This window comes from Pongo abelii, chromosome 10 (assembly GCF_028885655.2).
Source record: "Pongo abelii isolate AG06213 chromosome 10, NHGRI_mPonAbe1-v2.0_pri, whole genome shotgun sequence".
Taxonomy (NCBI): Eukaryota; Metazoa; Chordata; class Mammalia; order Primates; family Hominidae; genus Pongo; species Pongo abelii.
The window spans coordinates 106,295,524-106,315,523 of record NC_071995.2 but is presented as its reverse complement, the minus strand read 5'-3'; the positions used below and the strand labels follow the sequence as shown (position 1 = coordinate 106,315,523).

The 20,000-nt window shown below is 47.7% G+C and overlaps 1 protein-coding gene and 1 long non-coding RNA gene across 3 annotated transcripts in view; one reads left to right on the top strand and one right to left on the bottom strand.

The window, feature by feature from the left end:
• ABTB3 (ankyrin repeat and BTB domain containing 3) overlaps positions 1 to 20,000 on the bottom strand; it is a 347,983-nt gene that overhangs the window by 37,414 nt on the left and 290,569 nt on the right. For both annotated transcript variants that reach the window (XM_024257480.3, XM_054527600.2), the window contains 7 exons: positions 11,847 to 12,012; positions 9,333 to 9,422; positions 7,041 to 7,142; positions 5,020 to 5,113; positions 4,766 to 4,901; positions 3,825 to 4,045; positions 2,036 to 2,214 (listed from right to left, as the gene is read on the bottom strand). In XM_024257480.3, coding sequence (XP_024113248.2) covers positions 2,036 to 2,214; positions 3,825 to 4,045; positions 4,766 to 4,901; positions 5,020 to 5,113; positions 7,041 to 7,142; positions 9,333 to 9,422; positions 11,847 to 12,012 — 988 coding nt within the window. The remainder of the gene's footprint in view (positions 1 to 2,035; positions 2,215 to 3,824; positions 4,046 to 4,765; positions 4,902 to 5,019; positions 5,114 to 7,040; positions 7,143 to 9,332; positions 9,423 to 11,846; positions 12,013 to 20,000) is intronic.
• LOC129049214 (uncharacterized) lies at positions 4,121 to 12,159 on the top strand. The gene is made up of 3 exons (XR_008512124.1): positions 4,121 to 4,527; positions 10,202 to 10,288; positions 11,625 to 12,159. It is a non-coding gene; the product is annotated as an uncharacterized LOC129049214 (long non-coding RNA).

Below are 20,000 nucleotides of genomic sequence, written 5' to 3'. Positions count from 1 at the left end.
TGTAAAGCCACATTTCACCAGTAGGGGATGCCATTGAACCCCCTATAAAAGCAAAACACACTTCACTGGCTCCCTACTGTTGAGACACGACCACGCCCAGCTATTTTTTGTATTTCTTGTAGAGGTGGAGTTTCGTCATGTTGCCCAGGCTAATCTCGAACTCCTGGGCTCAAGCAATCCTCCCACCTCGGCCTCCCAAAGTGCTGGGATTACAGGCATGAGCCACCATACCCAGTCAGCCCGATTTTCAAATGACTGACTATTAAACGATGGAAGCACCCACCACTTCTGTGAATGGAGGGTATTTTGTATGCTTCAGCCTGTAGATTCTTATAATCATGGGCTCAGGTTCTGAGAACTATTTCCTATTTAATGAGCTGTCCAAGTCAAACACATTGTGGCTCCAGGCAAAACAAAGTGTGGTGTTAGACATCGGGAGAGTGGCAGCCCTTTGGAGGATAGCAGCAGAGTAGGGTGTAAGGGGACCACTTGGGTGCTAGTCATGTTCCATTTCTCAGTCTGGATGAGGATTGCACAGTTTGTCTATCTTATGAAAATTCATTTGGCATTGTAGTTATGAGCAGGGCACTTTTCCGTACATATGCCATACCTCAAAGTAAAGTTTACTTTGAGAACGCACAGGTTAGGTTTATTTAATACACAGAATGTCTCAATAAATTCTGGAATTCCCAGTATAGCCTGAAGAAAAGTTAAAAACAACAAACAAACAAAACCTCAAAAATGATAGAACACCAGACCCTGGGAATGTTTCTCACTAAGACAGTTTCTTAGGTGATTTCAGGTGAAAGCCTCTTTATTCATCTACTTATTTTTAAGTAGGGTGGGGAGTTTGGTTTTGAAATGCTTCCAGCAGGTTTTACTCCTCACGGACTCACCGAAGCTTGTTACCCTAGGCCTGGTGCACCTGCTCCCATTTGGGGTCCTGGTGGGTCTTGACCTCAAGCGCAAATCTAGCCTGCAGGTGGCCCAGAGACACCGGGCTAAGGACTGGTGCTAATGAGAACACCTAATGGGACTCGCTTTCCACCCAAGGCCCAGAGCTCCGAAAGCAGAGATGCTGTGTTGCTGCCTCCTTACTGAAGGGCCATCCCTGCTGTGTGGAGGAAGCAGCCCCATGTCCCCTCTAATGCCCTATGGACAGTCACACAGCCCAGCCCGGCAGGGGGACACACACTGCCCTTTGGTTCAGAGGCCAATTTCCCCTGAGACTTCCCAGGCTCCGTGGTAGACCCCAGAGTTCCACAAAGGCTGTTCTGGGGCAAAGAGGTGAGAGGGCTGGTGCTGGGGCCCTGCAGGGACTGGAGTGTCTAGAGAGCATCACCAAACAACCCCAAAGATATTTTTAAGAATTAATGTTGTAATAGTCGAAAGGCTGGACTGCTGTTATGAAGAGGCTGCATTTCCCTGTTGCTGGGGATACAGGTGTCAGCAGGGGTGAATCCCAAGGGGTCAGAGCTAGGTTCATTTGACTCTCTCGACTGGAAAAGCCTTCTTCCAGGGCCTGGCTTTCCAGAAACCTCAGCAGGGTCTGTGTTCTGTTTATCCAGAAAGCTGCAACCATTTCCCTCATCCTACCGATTCCTATCGTCCATCCCCGCGTGGTCTAGTCTCAGCACCTCAGGGTACCTACCCTCCCATTCCTCCTTCCTGAACTCCCACACCTCTCCTAGCCTGCACCCCCAAATTTAATACTGTTGTACCAACTGTTTCATAATGCTGTTGGGGCACACATGTTGGTATCATCTCTCCAGCTCTTCTACAAGTTCCTTGAGTTAGAAGATATCTAAGCAGTCCATATGCCCACGTGCCTTAGCTCATGTGGATGCTCAGCAAGACAGCTGCCCACAAACGAGTGCACAGGTAGCCTTCGTCTGCTGGGCTACATTCACCACTGGTGGCTATGACCGTAGTGATCCCACTCAAAGGGGAACACCAGGCTAAAAGACCGTTCAGATCTGGGAACCTCCAGCTTTGTTCTCTGCCGATGACCACAACAGCCTTAAACCCCACATACCTTGCTCGCTTTCAGGATCTCAAACATCAGGGGCAGGCCTTGGGTAACAAGCTCCTCCGTGTATTCCTCCTCCTGAATGGTCTTAAACTCCTTTAACAAGCACTGGATGAGAGGCCTGCGATGCTGCTGGAAGGCGATCCGCAAAGACTCCAGCCACGTGTGCAGAGTCCACGGGACGCCTGGAGCGGGGAGAGGAGCCAGGGAAGGTAGCAGGGGGCGGGGAGAGAGAGGGGAAAGGCGGAAAACAACCAGAGAAGTAGGCGAGTTTTTATCTGGAAGTTGGCTTTTCCCCAGGACATTACTAAATGACGAGACCAAGGGATTGACTTTCAACGAATAGAACCAGTGTAGGTTTTTTCCCAAAGACCTGCAAAAGTTGAAATTAAAGGTCACAATTCAATTCCCTCAGCTATGGGTGTCCATCTCTGCATGCTACTCATATTATTAGGGGCTGCATTTCACAAGATATAATCATCGTGTAGCATATTGGAATTATTATGCACGCTACTTATGCATATTCCATACTTCTGGATTCTGAGTGCATAGGCTGCATCCCCTCTACTTACTGAGGAAAGAAGCTCAGGGGGGAGAAGAGTCTTGCCCAGGATTAAAGAGTGGATGTGCCCAAGGATCTGGAACACATCCATGCCCAGATGAGAGCTTAGAGTTGGTGAAACCCATTGGTGGACTTCACCATTTACAGCTCTGGCTAAGACAGACATTTATACCCGAATAAGAAGACATGGGAGGATATTCCTGCTGCTCCTCTGTGCAAAACAACATTTCCATCAGCAGGTACTTCATCAGGTCTTCCTCCTTTAACAGGGGCCTCTCCAGCAGCTGATTGCTGTAATTTGCCTCTCCCCTCTCATGCAGAGGCACAGACAGAGGAGGACGCGTCTCTCTACTGTTTATAACACGTAGCCCATTTGGAATCTTGAGCTTCATAATCATGCAAAATAGGCTCCCAGGGCAATAGCACAAACGTTCCACGTACTAACCCCTCCCCACCTTCCCTGGAGAGAGGTCATTTCCAGAACAGCATTAGGAGGCTCCTCCTCAGTCCTCAGCCTGCCTTAATCTGCCACACCCTGTGTTTAGGGACACATGGCTAGGTCCAGCCGCTTCCATGGCAGAGCGAAAGCCAATAGGCTGGTGAAGGCTAGGTTAGCCTTGTTCCCCAGACACATGGAGGAGATGGCTCTGGGCTAGCTCACCCAAGGAAGAGCCAGCCCAACCTTCCTGAGAGTGGCTTTGCCCTCTGAAGCTTAACAGGACTTGTGGTAAGAAAGGGGCACCCTCACCCTAACAACTGCCCAGTGCTGCTTCGTGGAGTTGGGTGCTCTAAAGGCAGTGATTCCTCAACCACTGGGAACCACCTGGGATGATTGTTAAACATAAAGATTTCCAGCCTTTATCCATCCAGACCCTCGACAGCAGAGCCTCTGGGTGTAGGGCCTGGCAATCGGTATTCAGACAAGCTCCCCAAGTGATTTGAATTCCTGACCCAGGGTCCAGTGTTTGGGAATCATGGAAAGATGGTCTGAGGATGGGTCTTTGGGGCAGGCAGGACGCTGCTATCTATGGGGACGGTGTGGGCATCTTGGCCTGGAAGTGTTTCGACTGGTAAAGCGGAAGCTCCCTGGGTTCCCTTGTGTGTGTGTACACGTGTGTGCATGTGCATATTTTGCATGTGTGTGTGTGTGTGTGCGCATGTGCATGTTCATGTGTGTGTGGACCTAAAGCTGGCGGCACCATGGTGCCCATGGTGGAGGGTGCCCAGACTGACCTATGCTCCTGATATCAATTGTGACATCCACGTAGCCATGCTCAGCGCTGTGATACATGGCCTCCCTCAGGGCCCTCAGTTTGGCCTTGCTGTTGCGGCTGGCGCACAGGGGGGGCGGGGCTGTCTCCGCCAGGTCAGTCCCCTCGGCCAGAATCTCCTCCAGGGACAGGATATCACTCTTCTCCTTCTCTGGCTGGGCGAGCAGTTTGCGGAACACATTCCTGTCAATCATAAACCCAGAGAGGATGACACTCAGAGACGGAAGTGGCTCTGTTGGGGCAGGGCAGGGGCAGGCTGGGGAAGCAGAAGGCCACTAACTTGGGTGGGGGGATGACGAGATCAACAGGTGGCACTTTCAGAGGCCTAACAGTGGGTGCCACATTTTGGGGATGGAGGAGATGATGGGGGCATGACTGGCCTTGTTTCCTTGAGGCAACTTGGAGCTAAGTGATTTCCTCAAAAATCTAGAAGGCTCTAGAACTCTGCGCTTGTCACCATCAGCCTGCCCTTTCTCCAAAGTGAATGTGCTCTGCTCGGGGTTATGTGTAACAAAAGCTGATGATCGGGGGGAAATTCAGAAGGAGATGTAAAGGGAAGTCACCAAACACGAAAGGTTTTATTATTTTTAAAATGGATTATTCTTACTTCATGACAGCTGACATGACATGCTCTGAGCAAAACCGACCAAGAGTGATGTCTCTCTGTGAGTTTAAAGCTGGCCGGGAGTGGGTAAAATAAAGCATTCTGAGTGGATGTGCGCTGCATGGAGTTGGCTGTCAGCTGGCAGGTAGGGTCGCTCTGGCCAGGCCTGGAGCCTGGACCACCTCACACTGCCTCTGGGCCCCACATCCAGAGAGACAATGGGTCTGGAGTAGGCCTGGGAATCTGCATTTTTAACAAACACCACTCGGGACCTCTGGCTCTGGCCCATCCTAGCCTACCTGTGTCCGTGGGCTGCAGCCTGGCTGAAAGAGTTCATATCACCCTGGGGGGTGGTAGAAATTCCATTCTTGTACATGGTTCCTATCAGGGGATCGGCACCACGCTCCAACAGCAAACTAACCAGCTCAAAATTTCCTGCAAGCCCAGAGAAGGGGGTTTTATAAGAGAATAAAGCAAAAATACAGTCACAGGCACTTCAAGGGCCAGGGTGCGCTGGAGCTTCCTGGCCAGGGTGAGAACCAGCAGCTCTTACCTACAGCAGCTGCCAGCTGGAGGGGCGTTTCCGAGTAGTTCTCCTCGCCGTGCTCCACTGAGCCTTCTACCTTGGCCCCAGCATCTAGGAGGAGCTGCAGAGGAAGAGCGGCCATTGAGACGGTGAGAGGAGATACACTGTGTACAGGCGTCAGGAAAGACTGCTGGGATGGGTGGGATGCCAGTGCTCCTTCCCTCCCTCTGGGTCGGTGACAGCGTGCACAGGCTGGAGGGCGACTGTACCTTGGAGGATGAACTGAGAGTCTCTCATTGCTGCTAGGCTACTCGGAATGTGTTCCATGCATAACAGCATCAGCACCACCTGGGAGCTTGTGGGAAATGCTGACTCTCAGGCCCCACCCAGGTCTACCGAATGAGAGTCCGCATTTTAACAAGATCTCCAGGAGATGTATACATACATCAACATTTCTAGAAGCACTGGGCTAAAGGTCCTTGGCACAGGAATGCTGGAAGACTCCCCTCCTGGGCTGGTTACACAAAGCCTCAGAGGGCACTAGGGTAGCCTCGTAGAACCACAGACTCTCAAGAGTTCTGAAGGACTTTGGGAGCCTCCTGGGGCTCCACCTGGATGGCCCTGAGGACAGTTTAGCAAATGCTAAGGTTTCTGGCCAGCAAGATCAGTTAATAAAGTGGCAGAGTGAGCTTCCAGAAGTTTTGCTTCATAAGACTTCATTCTGTGCGTCCCCTGAGATAGCTGGGCTTCCTAAAGAGGTAGGGATTCTGTCCATGCCTGGTCTCATTCACAGTGAATGTGCTGTCAGCACTGCTGATGGAAAATGGGGGAAAAATCTGCTATCTTTACTGCCTACCTAGGGCTCCCTGAGGGCACGGCCATGGGGGAGCCACCTACTTGGCACTCCGTGATCGCTGGCCCTGCGGCAGGGTGGTGGCCTGACTTCTGTGTAGCTTTGCTTGGCTGCTTACTGTTCCCATTCCTGATTGAAGGGTCGGGAATGTCCTTGCATGTTAAGGAATGACATCTGTGTCCACCAGACCACCATCCGACCCCTTCTTTCTTAGTTTCCTCTACCAGGAGTGGACTGGGCATAGTGTTCTATAGGCAGAAGCCAGCTCTCAGAGTGACACGTCACACCGTCAGCCTCCTGAAACATCACTTGGGATCTGTTCTAAGGATTCTCATGACCCAGGAAACAACAAAGGATTCCCATTAAATTCCAGCATTGCAGAGCTGTCCCTGCTCTGCATGGAATCAAGAGGCATGGACCACACAAAAGGGGGTGAGTTCCTGATGTGCCCAAAGCTCAGCACTCACTATAGGACCAGGTGCAGTCATGAACTTGGATGCTGATCTCTCTTTTCTGATGAAGTAAAGATCAAGCTTATGATTTAGAATGTACTGTATGGCTGTTCACTGAACACCAACTCTATAACAGCCAGAAAAAGTACAAGCAATACACATTTATATGCCCAAAAGACCTCCAATGAGGACATGTCACTGTGCTTGGAGCTGTTTCAGAAGACACATGGCCAAGGCCCTACTCTAGACCTCCTGGACCTGATTCTCAAGAAGTGGGATCCAAGCAAGTGTCTTTTGGAAACACTCCCTCGATGTCTTGGATGCTTCTTCCCACTGGCTGGAAACCAATGGATTCTACACAAACACCAGGGGTCACACCTAAGGGAAGGTTCTAAGGTATCAATAGCAACCAAGTCTCATGTTCATATTGCGACCGGCAAAATGAACAAATCCACAAAAACAGCTGAAGCCCCACCCCAGAGCAACCAGGAAGAACTTCATGGGTCTGTCACTCTGTGTGTGAGGCTGTGTGTGGATATGTGATCATTTCATATTGGTTAAAGCCTGGCCATATAGATCATTACATATAATGTTTGTATTCACATGATATGAATATGCTACATTGAATTGCAGTTAACCAATATGAATGTCTTAGAGAATATGCATGCTGGGAGAGGTATAGATGTGTGTTATGGAAGAGGTAAAATCAAAGGTCAGATGTGGATAGGGAAATACGTTAATACCTGAACTACAGGAATATGTCCATGCAACACAGCAAAAGTCAGAGCCGTCCAATGGCGGGTCTCGGGGTGGACGGATGGATATTTATGAGGAGTACTGACAACCTATAAACAAATTGAAGTTATTTTCAAAATGTGACCTTCACAATACTTTGGCTAGCAAATTTGACGTATCTGTGACTGGGCACATGGGCTAGAGATGGACAAAAAGACATCCTGGAAGATGCCTTGGGAAGAGCTAGTGATACAGGGCAGGGATTTTCCACTGCTGGATGCTCCAAACACCTCTCACCAAAGCCGTGGATCTGTCCTGCTTGTGTTTGTAAGAACAGAGACCAAAGCAATTCCCCAAAGGCAGGACACTGGAAGTCCGTGTTTTGGAGATTTTACCCTTGAAGGCAATGAGAAAATGTCTCAGTGACTTTATGTCCTCTGTGCATAAGAAGGACTCCTTCGCTTCTCCTCTGAAGGGAAGTAATGGATGATTCTGATCGCCTCTCAGGGGCTTTGGAGAAGCTGTAATGGCGGTTACAATGAGCTAGCTTTCTGGCCTATCTCCTTCTTCTTTCTACCTAGCAGAGGGTGGTGGTTCTGGGAGCTACAGGATGTCAGAGAGCATGAGATGCCATTACTATGCCATCCACACTTTTAAGAGAGATTCTCAGTGGTGCCAAACCCCAGGCAAGGGATGGTCTGCTTTCAGCTTTCAAGCCAGGGAAGTCCATCACTCGTCTGATGGAGGAATTTCACCATCTGATCACAGCTGGCCCCATCCTGTTCTCATTTCACTCTTCTGCTGGCTTCCTAGTTGACAAGGACCCTCTTGCACTACCAAAATATGAGCACAAACTTTCCCAGGACACATCATGAATGAACAATCTGAGATTGGTCTTTCAGGATGGGGGCCTAAAAACACTCCAGGCCAAGAGAGAAGAGACAGGGCAGCTGAAGGCTAGGGTCTTGCAAGATCAGCACCCACATGGAGCTTTTCTCCCAAACACTCCTGGGGTCATGTAACCTCAATGCCTGCTTCACTCAGAGCAGTTTGGTTCACTAAGCATCCATCGGAGGAAGGCCTGAGCTGAGATCCGTGGGATGGGCTAGAGAGGACCCGAGAATGCCCCAGAACCCAATGCTGAGGACCCCTTGCGTGGGTCTGCATGGTGCTTAAGGATTCACAGCAGGAGGGAAAATCCCCACAGGTTCCAAAGTTATAGGATCCAAAATGATTCTGGATCCAAAACTATGTCTATTGTCTGCTTTCCTCAGATAAATATAAAACTCACATTAAAAAAACACACACACAGAGTACTGAGACTGCACGGGCATCTAATTTTGAACTGAAAAGGTTTCCCAGAGTTGCTGAATTACGATTTCAGCCTGTCAATCTCTTTGCTGCCTGATACTGCCAATATCCTGCCACCAGGGAGAGCAGGTCTTCAGGCAGCATAGAACATGGTAAAAAAGTGATATTTCACCTATGACGAGGTTGGGGTGTGGGTGGAGGGACCAATATTAACTGAGTTCCAAACCTACTCTCTATATCCCTTGTGACAACTACAGGAGATGGGTGCGATTATTTTCCCATTCTGCAGATTGGGAGAGAAAAAAGGTTAAGGCACTTGCCCAAGCACAAAAGCAAGCCACCATGGCAGCGGTGGTATCAGAACTTGAACCCAAATCTGTCAGATTCTAAGGCCAGTGTTGCAAGGGGGAGGGGAGGGTTTCTGGGGGGAAATGCTTTCCACCAGAACACATTGTCTCAGGGAAGCTCTGAGATTAGCTTTAAGATCTGTCAACTCAGCCAACAAGGTGAGCCAAAGAGGGTTTGGAGGGGAAGCGTGGAGGATCTGCGGGAGGAAGACTTCAGCTTAGGGATTGAGTCAGTGCCTCCTTCGCTGTGTGTTAAGTGGAAAGAGAGGGCTGATGGCTCAGGAGTGCTCCTTCTGCCCCATCCTAGAAGAAATTGATCAGCTGTGGGAATCAGGAACTCTGGAAATCAGGACTGCTGAGCCAAGAAAAAGCCAATGCTCCTTGCAGCTATGTTGGTTGTTTTTAAACATAACATACATGTAGGCAGCTCCTTGGGGTTTGGTTGGGCTGGGGGCCTCAGGATGGACAAAATCTGTCAGGTGGTCTCACCAGGGCCACAGCAACTAAAAGAACACAGGAAAGAGCTATCTGTTGCACTATGCACCCTCAGCGGCAGCTCTTGGGAGAAAAAGCCCCCCTTTCTTGCTCGCCTTCCCCTGGGGACTGCCGGCCGAGGGGCCCTGCCGGCCTCTGCAGCCTCACCTCCACATTCAGGTCAGCTCCGGCATCCAGCAGCATCTGAACCATCGCCTCGTCCCCACGGACGCAGGCATACATCAGGGGAGTCATGCCCTGCGGTGAGTTAAAAACCAGAGAACGGAGAACGTTTACAAGGTGGCTGTGGTCAGTCAACAATAACAAATGGAAAATCTTACTTGTGTTTTGGAGGCCATGCTTGTGCTCCGGCATGACAAAAATAAATGTGCAGCCCTGTGACTCATAAGGTCATAACCCTCCACATGTGGAAACCAAAACAGAGGCAAGGAAGGAGCCTCCACGGCCTTTTCAGCATTTATCTTTCCTTGCCTTGGAGGATTTTTGTTCGTTTGTCTGTCTTAGGGTGCAACAGACCCAAGGGTGTTTGCTAAACACTTAAAGCTCTTAGGAACTTTCTAGATTGATTCTGCAATATCAGCTCTAAGCTATCTCATTGGTAAACACCATTTATCTGACATTTTCTCTTTCACAATATGACAGTGTCATCTTTGCTCTATAAAAGCTGCTGGTCAGCATCAAGGAAATTGAATGCCTCTGAGCATGTGGCGTTGCCCATCACTGACATCTGGTTTGACATGGTCATTTGCAAGCAAAAGGCAAGCAAATGAGGAATGGCCTTCAGGAATACCAGATTCACCAATGACTCTTGCTTCTATAAACGAAGCATCACAACCAACAGAAGGAAAGGATGGATTTTCAATAACCAGTGTCACAAAGTCGGTTATTTGGGAAAACATCCAAATTAGAGACTTTTCTCACACCACACATCAAAATCATTTCTAGTTTGATTAGAGATATACAGGAAAAATTAAAACCGTAAAAGATATCTAACTGGTTTGTGAATCTATTTCTAGGCATAAAAGGAATGGAAGAAATCACAAATGAAAATCATTACAGCCTTGAGGACATATAATTGAAAACATTATAAGCAAAATCAAAAGGTAAACAATGAATTGAGGCATATTTATCACATTATAACAAAGGATTATGTGCCTAATATGTAAACAGCGCTCCTGAATAAAGAAGAAAAACAGTAAAGCTCTGATGAAAAACAGGCAAAAGATAAGCAGAAGAGTAATAGTGAGCACACATAGCTGGAGGGTGTATAAAAGGAAACAAAAGTTCTGGGAAAGTAATTTAAGATTGAGAACCTTAAGAAAAGCTGGTGCATTTGAGCCACTATTTGCATTTTAAAAATTTCCCTAATGAAATAATCACAGATTTGAACAAAGACTCGTGTAAATATGTTTAGCCTAGCATTATTAATAAAAGTAATTTGAAACAACCTAAATTTCCAACAATTGAGGCCTGGTCAATGAATAAATAATAATGACCATTTTGTGTATCCATTAGAAGTGATTTTTAAAAAAGACATTGGGCCCAGTGGCTCATGCCTGTAATCCCAGCATTTTGGGGGGCCAAGGTGGGAGGATTCCTTGAGGCCAAGAGTTTGAGACCAGCCTGGGCAGTGTAGCGAGACCGTGTCTCTATAAAAAATATAAAAATAAGCCAAGTGTGGTGGTGCACACCTGTAGTCCCAGCTCCTCAGGAGGCTGAGGCAGGAGGATCTCTTGAGCCTAAGAGTTCAAGGCCAGCCTGGACAACATAATGGGATCTCATCTCTTTAAAAAAAAAGAATATTCAACAATATTGCAAAGTAACCTTAATATAAAATATTGAAAAAGGCAAGGTGTAATAAATCACTGGGGTTTTAAAAAGAATATAAATATACATGTATGTCTGTGTTTGTGTGTGTGTGTATTAGAGCTCCTTGGTGTTGCTCAGGAAAATTATTATAGCTGTAGTTAAATAAATAGTCCCTGTCATTCCCTCTCTGGAATTCACTGCATGAGCTGCCATGTGAGAAGCAGCCCCATCTGTCCCTTGTGACTTTCCATGTGAGACTCACATTTATAACTGCTGTTTGTTTTCTCTTTCCATGACGGTTCACCACACAAGGTGTCTCCCTGACTGCTGGGCCCACATGTCTCTCACTGTACCTCAGTTTCAGGAGTTAGGGGGCATAGCTGCCTATCTCTGAGGCGCCTCCTAGGGTCCCCAGAATGACTTTTGTGTATCTTAAACATGCCCTAAAAGTTTGATGAAATCTGTCTGGGCTTGTCCTGTGCAGGAACAGACAGACAAGCAGAGAACTAATTTTAACCACGATGGAAGAAAGACTTGAAGGACAGATACTAAATATAAATGATGGTTACATGGTGATGGCATTATTTCCTTTCTGGAATGGGCCTATTTTTCCTCTCTTTTCCATTTCAGCTGCAATGATCATGTGCTACTTCTATAAAGATGAACCACAGTATTTTTATAAGATATTTTAAAAACTGAAGAAAAACACAAGCAAGCAAGCAATCTAAGCCGTCAGCAGGGGGAGCCTCTTCCCAGCGCCTGCGGTGGGGATTCACCGGCGGTCTCTGTTCTTGCCAGGGGTGATGCACATGGAGGAGGTGGGGAGCCTGTTCAGACCCTCGGACCTTGTACCTGTTCGCTCATGGTGTTGATCCCATCGGGCCCCAGCAGAGACACCGCCTGCTTCACCAGGTCTGTTCGTCCACAGTTCAGCATCCGGAAACCCAGGTCCTGCTTAAACTTGGCTTCGATGGCCACCGCATCCAGCTTTCGAGATGCACAAAAGCAGTCGTCGGCCCTAAGGAAGGGAAGAGACATCATGCGGGTACAGCGGCTTCCCAGAGGGGCACAGGGGCAAACTCCGCAGGAAGCACTCTGGGACATTGCATTTGCTTTTCATGTAAATTGCCTGTTCCTAGGCTCCAATTAAAATGATTGTCTCCGGATGTCTCTTGATCCTTTGTCCTTTATGACTGCTGTGAATCTGTCTAGTCTCCCGTGTGCTCCCATAGCATACTGAGCTAAGTCACATAACGACTAATACGTATTGAATATTTACTATGGACTAGGCACTCTTGCTAAGCTCTTTGCATGAATTAATTCATTGAATCCCCACATAACCCAAGAGGTAAATCCTATGAACCCTCTTTTACCCATGGGGAAACAGACACAGATAAGGGCCCTGCCCAAGGCTACACAGTGTGAAAGCAGTGGAGCTAGGATTTGAACCCAGGTGGTCTGTGTGGAGAGCTGGCCTGTTTATCTACCATCCCCCTGTCCTGCAATCACAGGATTTAACTATTTGCCTGTTTATTTGTTGGACTGCCTGCTCTAGGCTGGGGACTTCTGAGAGCAAGGGCCTTGTCTGGTGAGCCTCTCCATCCCAGGGCCTGAGAGGGCAAAGCACACAGAGGTTAATGGGAGCTGAATGAACACAGACTGGGTGGATTCTCTGCTTTCAAAGCAGTCTCAGGACAGAGAACCGGCAAGATCAAACAGGAATATAAATGGCAAGGTGCATGGGAATTTGTCATCCAGCCAGCCCAGGGCATCAAGAAAGAGGTTAGGGAAGGGTGGGGAGGAAGATCAATGGAATCGAGAAGGTGCTACAAATTCTGCTTGTAAAGGATGTTAATTCCTTCTCACAAGGAACTGATCAATTAATTATTAAATCAAATCACTAAGCATTTATTGAATACCTGTTTGTGCTAAGCTCTGTTCTAGGTGCTGAAAACACAAAGTAAACATGTCACCATCCCTGCCCTTGGGGCCCCACTGCCTGGAAAGGGAGAGGACACAGCCACGGGTTGTTATAATTCAATGTGGCAAATGCAAGGATTGAGGGGTCAGAGGCACGCACTGTTGCAGAACACATGCGCTGCAGGAGTGCAAGGAAGCGGCCAGGCAGAGACTAGCGGATCCAGCAAGGCTTCCTGGGGAGATGACCATTGGGCTATCTGTGTCTTTTATTTTATTATTTTTGAGGCAGGGTCTTGCTCTGTCACCCAGGCTAGAATGCAGTGATGTAATCATAGCTCACTGCAGCCTCAGACTCCTGAGCTCAAGTGATCTTCCTGCCTTACTTACCCCAGTAGCTGAGACTACGGGGCTGCATCACCACACCCAGCTCATCAAAAAAATTTTTTGTAAAGACAGGGTCTTGTTATGTTGCCCAGGCTGCTCTCGAACTCCTGGCCTCAAGCAATTCTCCCGCCTTGGCCTTTCAAAGTGCTGGAATTACAAGCATGAGCAACTGTACCTGGCTTGTGTCTTAACTCAGAAGATAGGAGAAGAGAGAGCAGAAAAGCTTTGAGCAGGGTGAGTATGAGCAAAAGTATGGTGTTGAGACATGCAGGCTGTGTGAGGGTAACCATGGAGGTTTCAGTGTTTCTGGGGCATAAACTTCTAGGCAGAAGCTGAGGTAAGCAGGGCCTAGAGGACCTGTGACGTAGTCCTTAAGGCTTCAGACTTTATCTTTAAAAGCCGGAGGGGAGTGATATGGTTGGATGGCCAACCGTAGGAGAGGATGGAGGGTGGGCCTGAGCCAACCCTAGAGGCCGGGAGACGTGATAGAGCCAACTGAACCAGCTGAGTGGACAGAAACCACTGCCAAAGTGTGAAGTGACCAGGGGCTGAGTTGAGACGGTGGCTACTGGGATGGAGCAGAGGGCGCAGACTCTGACTTCTCCATGTGTGCCTGCCCGCCTCAGATATGCACCACCCTTGCCCAGAGGCAGGTGTGTCAGCCAGAGTCAGAGCTGTCCCAGACCCCTCACACTCCCCCTGCTTGCTGACTCAGGGGGCGGGAACTAAGGGGAGGAGCCCGGTGTTCGAGATTCCTGGTTCTGTTCCTGCCTCTAATGAACCCACTTTGTGGTGGAAGTTAGGGTGAAGTTTGTGAGGAACGAGACGGGGCCATTGTCCAAGGTTTATGGCGCTGAGACTCCTGAGCACCTGAGGAGTGAACGACCACAAGAGCCCCAAGAAGTGGATGCGATGTGTGTGCCCCTGGCCTGTCCCTGGGTTCCTGACACATCACTCATCTCTGCAGAGGAGCCTTGGTCTGAAAGCTATTCCGGAATGGGAATCCAGGGGTAGGAGATGCTTTGGCACTAGATGCTAGACATGAAGCGTTTGCTTCTGGCCACCAGGGGGAGCTGCTGGGACGCAGACGGACTCCAAAGACCGGAGCCAGAAGCCTGGCGTTGAGATGGGGGGTCAGATCTGCACACCTGTCTCAGGACCTAAACGTCAGGCCAGGCCTCCAAGGGCCTATTTGTAGGCGAGCCCTGGGAGGGACAACGAAAGGCACTTAGGGGCCCAGAGTTGATCAGAACCTGGACTCCAGGATTAAGGCCTTTTCATGGCAGGTGGGAAAGTCAAGAACACCCCAATGCTGTTGGAAGGCTCCCCAGGGAAGACAGAGGGTTACCCCCCGGCAGTGGGGGAGGGCTGGCTGGAGGACCGGGGCCTGGCTTCAGTCTATGGCATCAGCATCCGAGACCCGAGCTTCTAGGGCACAGAACGTGGCTGAGCCATAGAACTTCTTGGCCCAGCTTATGGGGGCCTTGAACGTGGCTCTCCTACAGCTAGGGTTACCAGATTTAGCAAATAAAAATACTTGAGAAATATTTCACGGGACACACTTATACTAAAAACATTATCCATTGTTTATCTGAAACTGAAATTTAACTGGGTGTCTTGACTTTTATCTGGGAGAGGCCAGAGACTAGGGGCCCAGAAAGAACACAAGGAGAAACCATGGATCCTTCCAGAATGTAAACACAGCATCTATCTCCAGGGGAGGAGGGGGGACCCTTGCTGCAGCTGTGGGCTTCATCCAAGGGACCAATGATCCCTAAACAATGGGTAAGGAAGGAGCTTCAGGCAAAATGAACATGACAGAGGGAGGCGGGCCAGAGTAAGAGAGCAAGGTCCCAGAGCACACATCACAGAGGCTTCCGGGAGAGGTGTGCACGGGTCTGGGTGTGTCGTGCTGAAGAGTCTGCACCCTTGATTGGGGTTGTGTGTGTGCAAATCTCAGGGAGGTATCAGATTTGACTCACTATAGAGAAAATCTTTTTTCTCACATACCACTATCCAATTCTGGAAGAGGCTCCTTTGTGAAAGCAAGACCTCCTTTCTTGGGAGCAAAGATGCTGTAAATTATTGTCACAGAAAGACACCCATTGGAGTTTCTTCTTTTTTGTCTAAGTTCCTTCTGATATCCTTCATGCTTGATGGATTCAATCAAATATGCATTTTTGCATGAAAAATATGCATTCTTCATTCCATATGACTGGATAAACGTTACTGGGCACCTATGATATGCTGGGCCCCACACTACGGGGCTACAAAGGAGGGAGAGACACAGACCCTGTGTTCACAGAGCTCATAGACTCATAAATGAATAATTCCAAGAACATCAGGAGAAGGGTTTACCAGCTATCGAGGTACTTGATTTTAATTAGAAAGAGACAAATGGCAAGAAAATTACCGTAGCTAAGATGATGATAATTGTTATTACAGGAAGCTGACATTTACTGAATTCTCACTATTGAAATGTAAGCTCTTTCTATGTATGAACTCAATCCATCACAACAAGTCCTGATGTAGGTAGGAGCTGCTGGAAGCCCCACTCCACAGATGAGGAAACTTTAAGAAAACTGTCCAAGTCACAGAGCTAGTAAGTGGTGAGCCAGGTTTTGACCTGACCCCCCATCCTGCCCTCTTCAGTGGGACCTGGCCCTCTCCCTCCACCATGCCTATGACTCCACACATATAGCTGCCTACTTGAGCTCAGCTACGGATGGCTCTCAGAACCTCAAATTTAGCAGGTCCCAAATGGAACTTTTCATTAACACACCTATCCCCTCCCTCCAAACTTGTCCCTCAGTCATCCCATCTCAGTAAACAGCACCACTGTCCACCCAGGCACTAAGGCTAGAACCTTTTCTCATGCCCATTATCCATTCCATTAGCTGTTGGTTTTGCCAGTGAAATCCCAAATCCATCCACTTCTCTCCACCTCTGCTGCCCCACCTGGGTCTCAAAGACCAGTATCCATCTCTGAGATACCCAGTTACTGCCACAGCCTCCTAGCTGGTCTTCCTGCTTTCATTCTCCCCATCCAAACCAGTCTCTTACACAAGGTCAGAGTGAGCTTAACACATAAATAGAACCATGTTATGCCCCTGCTTAAAACCTTCCACTGCCTTCCAGTGTACTGGGGATAAAGCCCAGCTCTCCCGGTGGGGCCTGCTGAGCTCTACAGGCTCCCCCTTCCCAGCTTCTCTCCCTCCTTCACTCTGCAACAGCGACTCTCCTCTTTCTTCTGACCCTTCAAGAGGCAGTGGCTTTCCTGCCTAGAGGACTCAGCTCCTGCGGTTCCCTCTCCCTGGAAGGTTCTTCCCCTGGCTCTCTGCAGGACACCTCTGACACGTCCATCCAAGCCAGGGCTCTCCAGGCCAATTTTGTTTGTCTCCTTGTTAGCATTTTTCACAGTTTGTGACTATTTTATTTACTTAAAAAATGTTTGTTTTTTCCAATAGCATGCCAGCCTCCGAGGGGCTGGACCACATCTATCTTGTTGTCTATTGTATACCCATCAGTGCCTGACACATACTGTGCCAATGGATAGGTGAGACATGCATGATCTACCATTCATTCTTTTAAAAAAATCAATTACATTTTAATTAACCATTAAGCATGGTGTGTATTTATGGTGCACCACATGAATACACTGTGGTATGGCTAAATCAAGCTAATTACCATATGCATTACTTACCTCACATATTTATTTATTTATGGTGAGATCGTGTGGTGTTTTTCTTTCCGTGCCTGGATTATTTTATGTAACATAATGTCCTCCAGGTTTATCGACTTTGTCACAAATGACAGGATTTCCTTCTTTTTTTTAAGACTGAATAGTAATTCCACTGTGCATATATACCACATTTTCTTTATCCATTCATCTGTTGATAGGCAGGTTGATTCCATATTTTGGCAATTGTGAAGAGTGCTGCAATAAACATAGGAGCGTGGATATCTCTCTGATATACTGATTTCATTTCCTTTGGATATATAGCCAGTGATGGGATTCCTGGATCTCATAGTAGTTCTATTTTTAATTTTTTGAGGAACTTCCATACTGTTTTCCATAATGGCTGTAATAATTTACATTCCCACCAGCAGTGTACGAGGGTTCCTTTTCTTGACACCCTTGCCAACACTTTTATATTTCATCTTTTTGATAATAGCCATTCTAACAGATGTGAAGCGATATCTTATTGTAGTTTTAATTTGCATTCCCTGATGATTAGCGATATTGAGCATTTTTTCATATAGCTGTTGGCCATTTATATGTCTTTGAGAAATGACATGTTTAGGACCTTGGCTCATTATTTTTTTTTCTCTCTGTTGTCCATGCTGGAGTGCAGTGGTGCGATCTCAGCTCACTGCAGCCTCTGCCTCCCAGGTTCAAGTGACTCTCATGCCTCAGCCACCTGAGTAGCTGGGATTACAGGCATGCATCAGCATGCCCAGCTAATTTTTGTATTTTTAGTAGAGATGGAGTTTCTCTACGTTGGCCAGGCTGATCTCAAACTCGAGCTCAAGTGACCTGCCTGCTTCGGCCTCCCAAAGTGCCACCGCGCCTGGCCTTCACTCATTTTTTTTGAGGTGGAGTCTCACTCTGTCGCCCAGGCTGGAGTGCAGTGGCGTGATCTCGGCTCACTGCAAGCTCTGCCTCCCGGGTTCACGCCATTCTCCTGCCTCAGCCTCCTGAGTAGCTGGGACTACAGGTGCCCACCATCACACCTGGCTAATTTTTTTGTATTTTTAGTAGAGATGGGGTTTCACCATGTTAGCCAGGATGGTCTCAATCTCCTGACCTTGTGATCCGCCTGCCTCGGCCTCCCAAAGTGCTGGGATTACAGGCGTGAGCCACCACACCCGGCCCTCACTCATTTTTTAATCGGATAATTTCCTTGCTATTGAGTTGCTTGAGTTCCTGATATATTTTGGATATTAACCCCACATCAGATGTATGATTTGCAAGTATTTTCTCCCATTCCATAAGTTGTCTCTTCACCCTGTTGATTGTTTCCTTTGCTGTGCAGAAGCTCTTTAATTTGATGCAATCCCATTTGTCTATTTTTGCTTTTGTTGCCTGTACTTTTGGAGTCATCACCAAAAAAATCATTGCCCAGGCCAATGTTATGCAAATCTCCATCTGTGTTTTCTAGTGGTTTTACAGTTTCAGGTCTTACATTTTGAGCTGATTTGTGTATATGGATGACATAAGGTTCTAATTTCATTCTTCTGCATGTGGATATCTAGTTTCCCCAAAACCTTTTACTGAAGAGAGTGTCCTTTGCCATTGTGTGGTCTTCATTCTTGAAAGCAGGCCCCAGAAGGCATCTGTTTATCAATAATCCCTTGGTCATCCAAAATAAATAATAAATAATGGTTCTGGTTACTGAATCTTACCAGCTAAGTCAGGCAAGCGAACTAGAGCAGGTGAGAAACATTTTCCATAAAAATCTACGACAACTGTGGCTTTCTGTTCAACCTGATTTGTCAGAAATGTTTAACTCTGCAAAAAAAATTCCTGTAGCATATCTGTAAATGTGGCTGAGAGCCCCATACAGTCTTTCCAGAAAGTTCCTGAAGGATCTCCACCACTGTAAACCCACATGTCCCTCCGTGGCCTGGACAAATAAGTGTGCCCTCTTGAGTGCCTGACTTATTTATGCAGAAATCTGTTCAGCTGGTCACCTGGGGCATCACTAGAAGGCAACCAGCTTTATGGTTTTCCCTTCAAGTGGCTTTCAATGATGCAGTAAAAAATCTGATCAATTTAAGTGAGAGGGCAGCTACCGAGGTGGTCAATTTCTCTGATTCTCAAGTGCCCCAGCCCCGAGAGATAGGCTCAATATCTTCCACCACTTCAGGGACATGACTTTAGAAGGATGTTTTCCAGGAAGCCTGCAGGCCTGAAGACAGCAAGCGATGGCGTTGCTTTCTCTCTCTTGGGAAGGAGGCGGCACCGAGGCGGGCAGTTAATGCATTCTGCTGATCTCTGGATGCTTTGTGAGTGCCACATGCAAGCTGGTGAGGCCCTGGACATCTTTATGCATTTATTATGTTTTAAAGCTAGCATAGAAATTATGAGCATAAACTCTGGTATCTCAAATCCCAAGTCTGCTACTTGGCAGTTGAGTGATCTTGGGGCCAGTTACGTAACCACTTTGTTGCTCAGTTTTCTCATCTGTACAGTGAACTTAGTAATACCTTCTTTACAGGATTTTGGATATGAATTAAATGAGATAATTTGTGTATAGTGCTTAGCAGAGTACTGCATTCAGCACACAGCTCTCATTAAGTGTCAGAGATCGCCTATGATGATCATTAAATAAATTACAAAGCAAAGTGCAGACTTTGGAAAGAATATACTGTATTTGGAAGAAGCAAATACACAGACACAGAGACTACAGTCCAAGTGTTTTTTAAGGTCTCAAATTAGATATCACATCTAACAAATACCACCAGAATCACAGTAGACCTTACCCAGTGGGGAAAGCCTGGCCCCCAGGAAGGCTGTCATCCCTGTCCATCATGGTTTTGCGAGTGATAGCAGAGGCTGGGGAGGGAGTCAGTGCTAGATGAATGCAGTTTCTGGAATAGTTCAGAGCCCCTTAGGGTGCCGTGGGCCTACCCTACCAGGCTCATGGCCCTCCTTTTTCTCTCCGATTCCAAGGACCAATCCTGACCTCACTGTTGCTA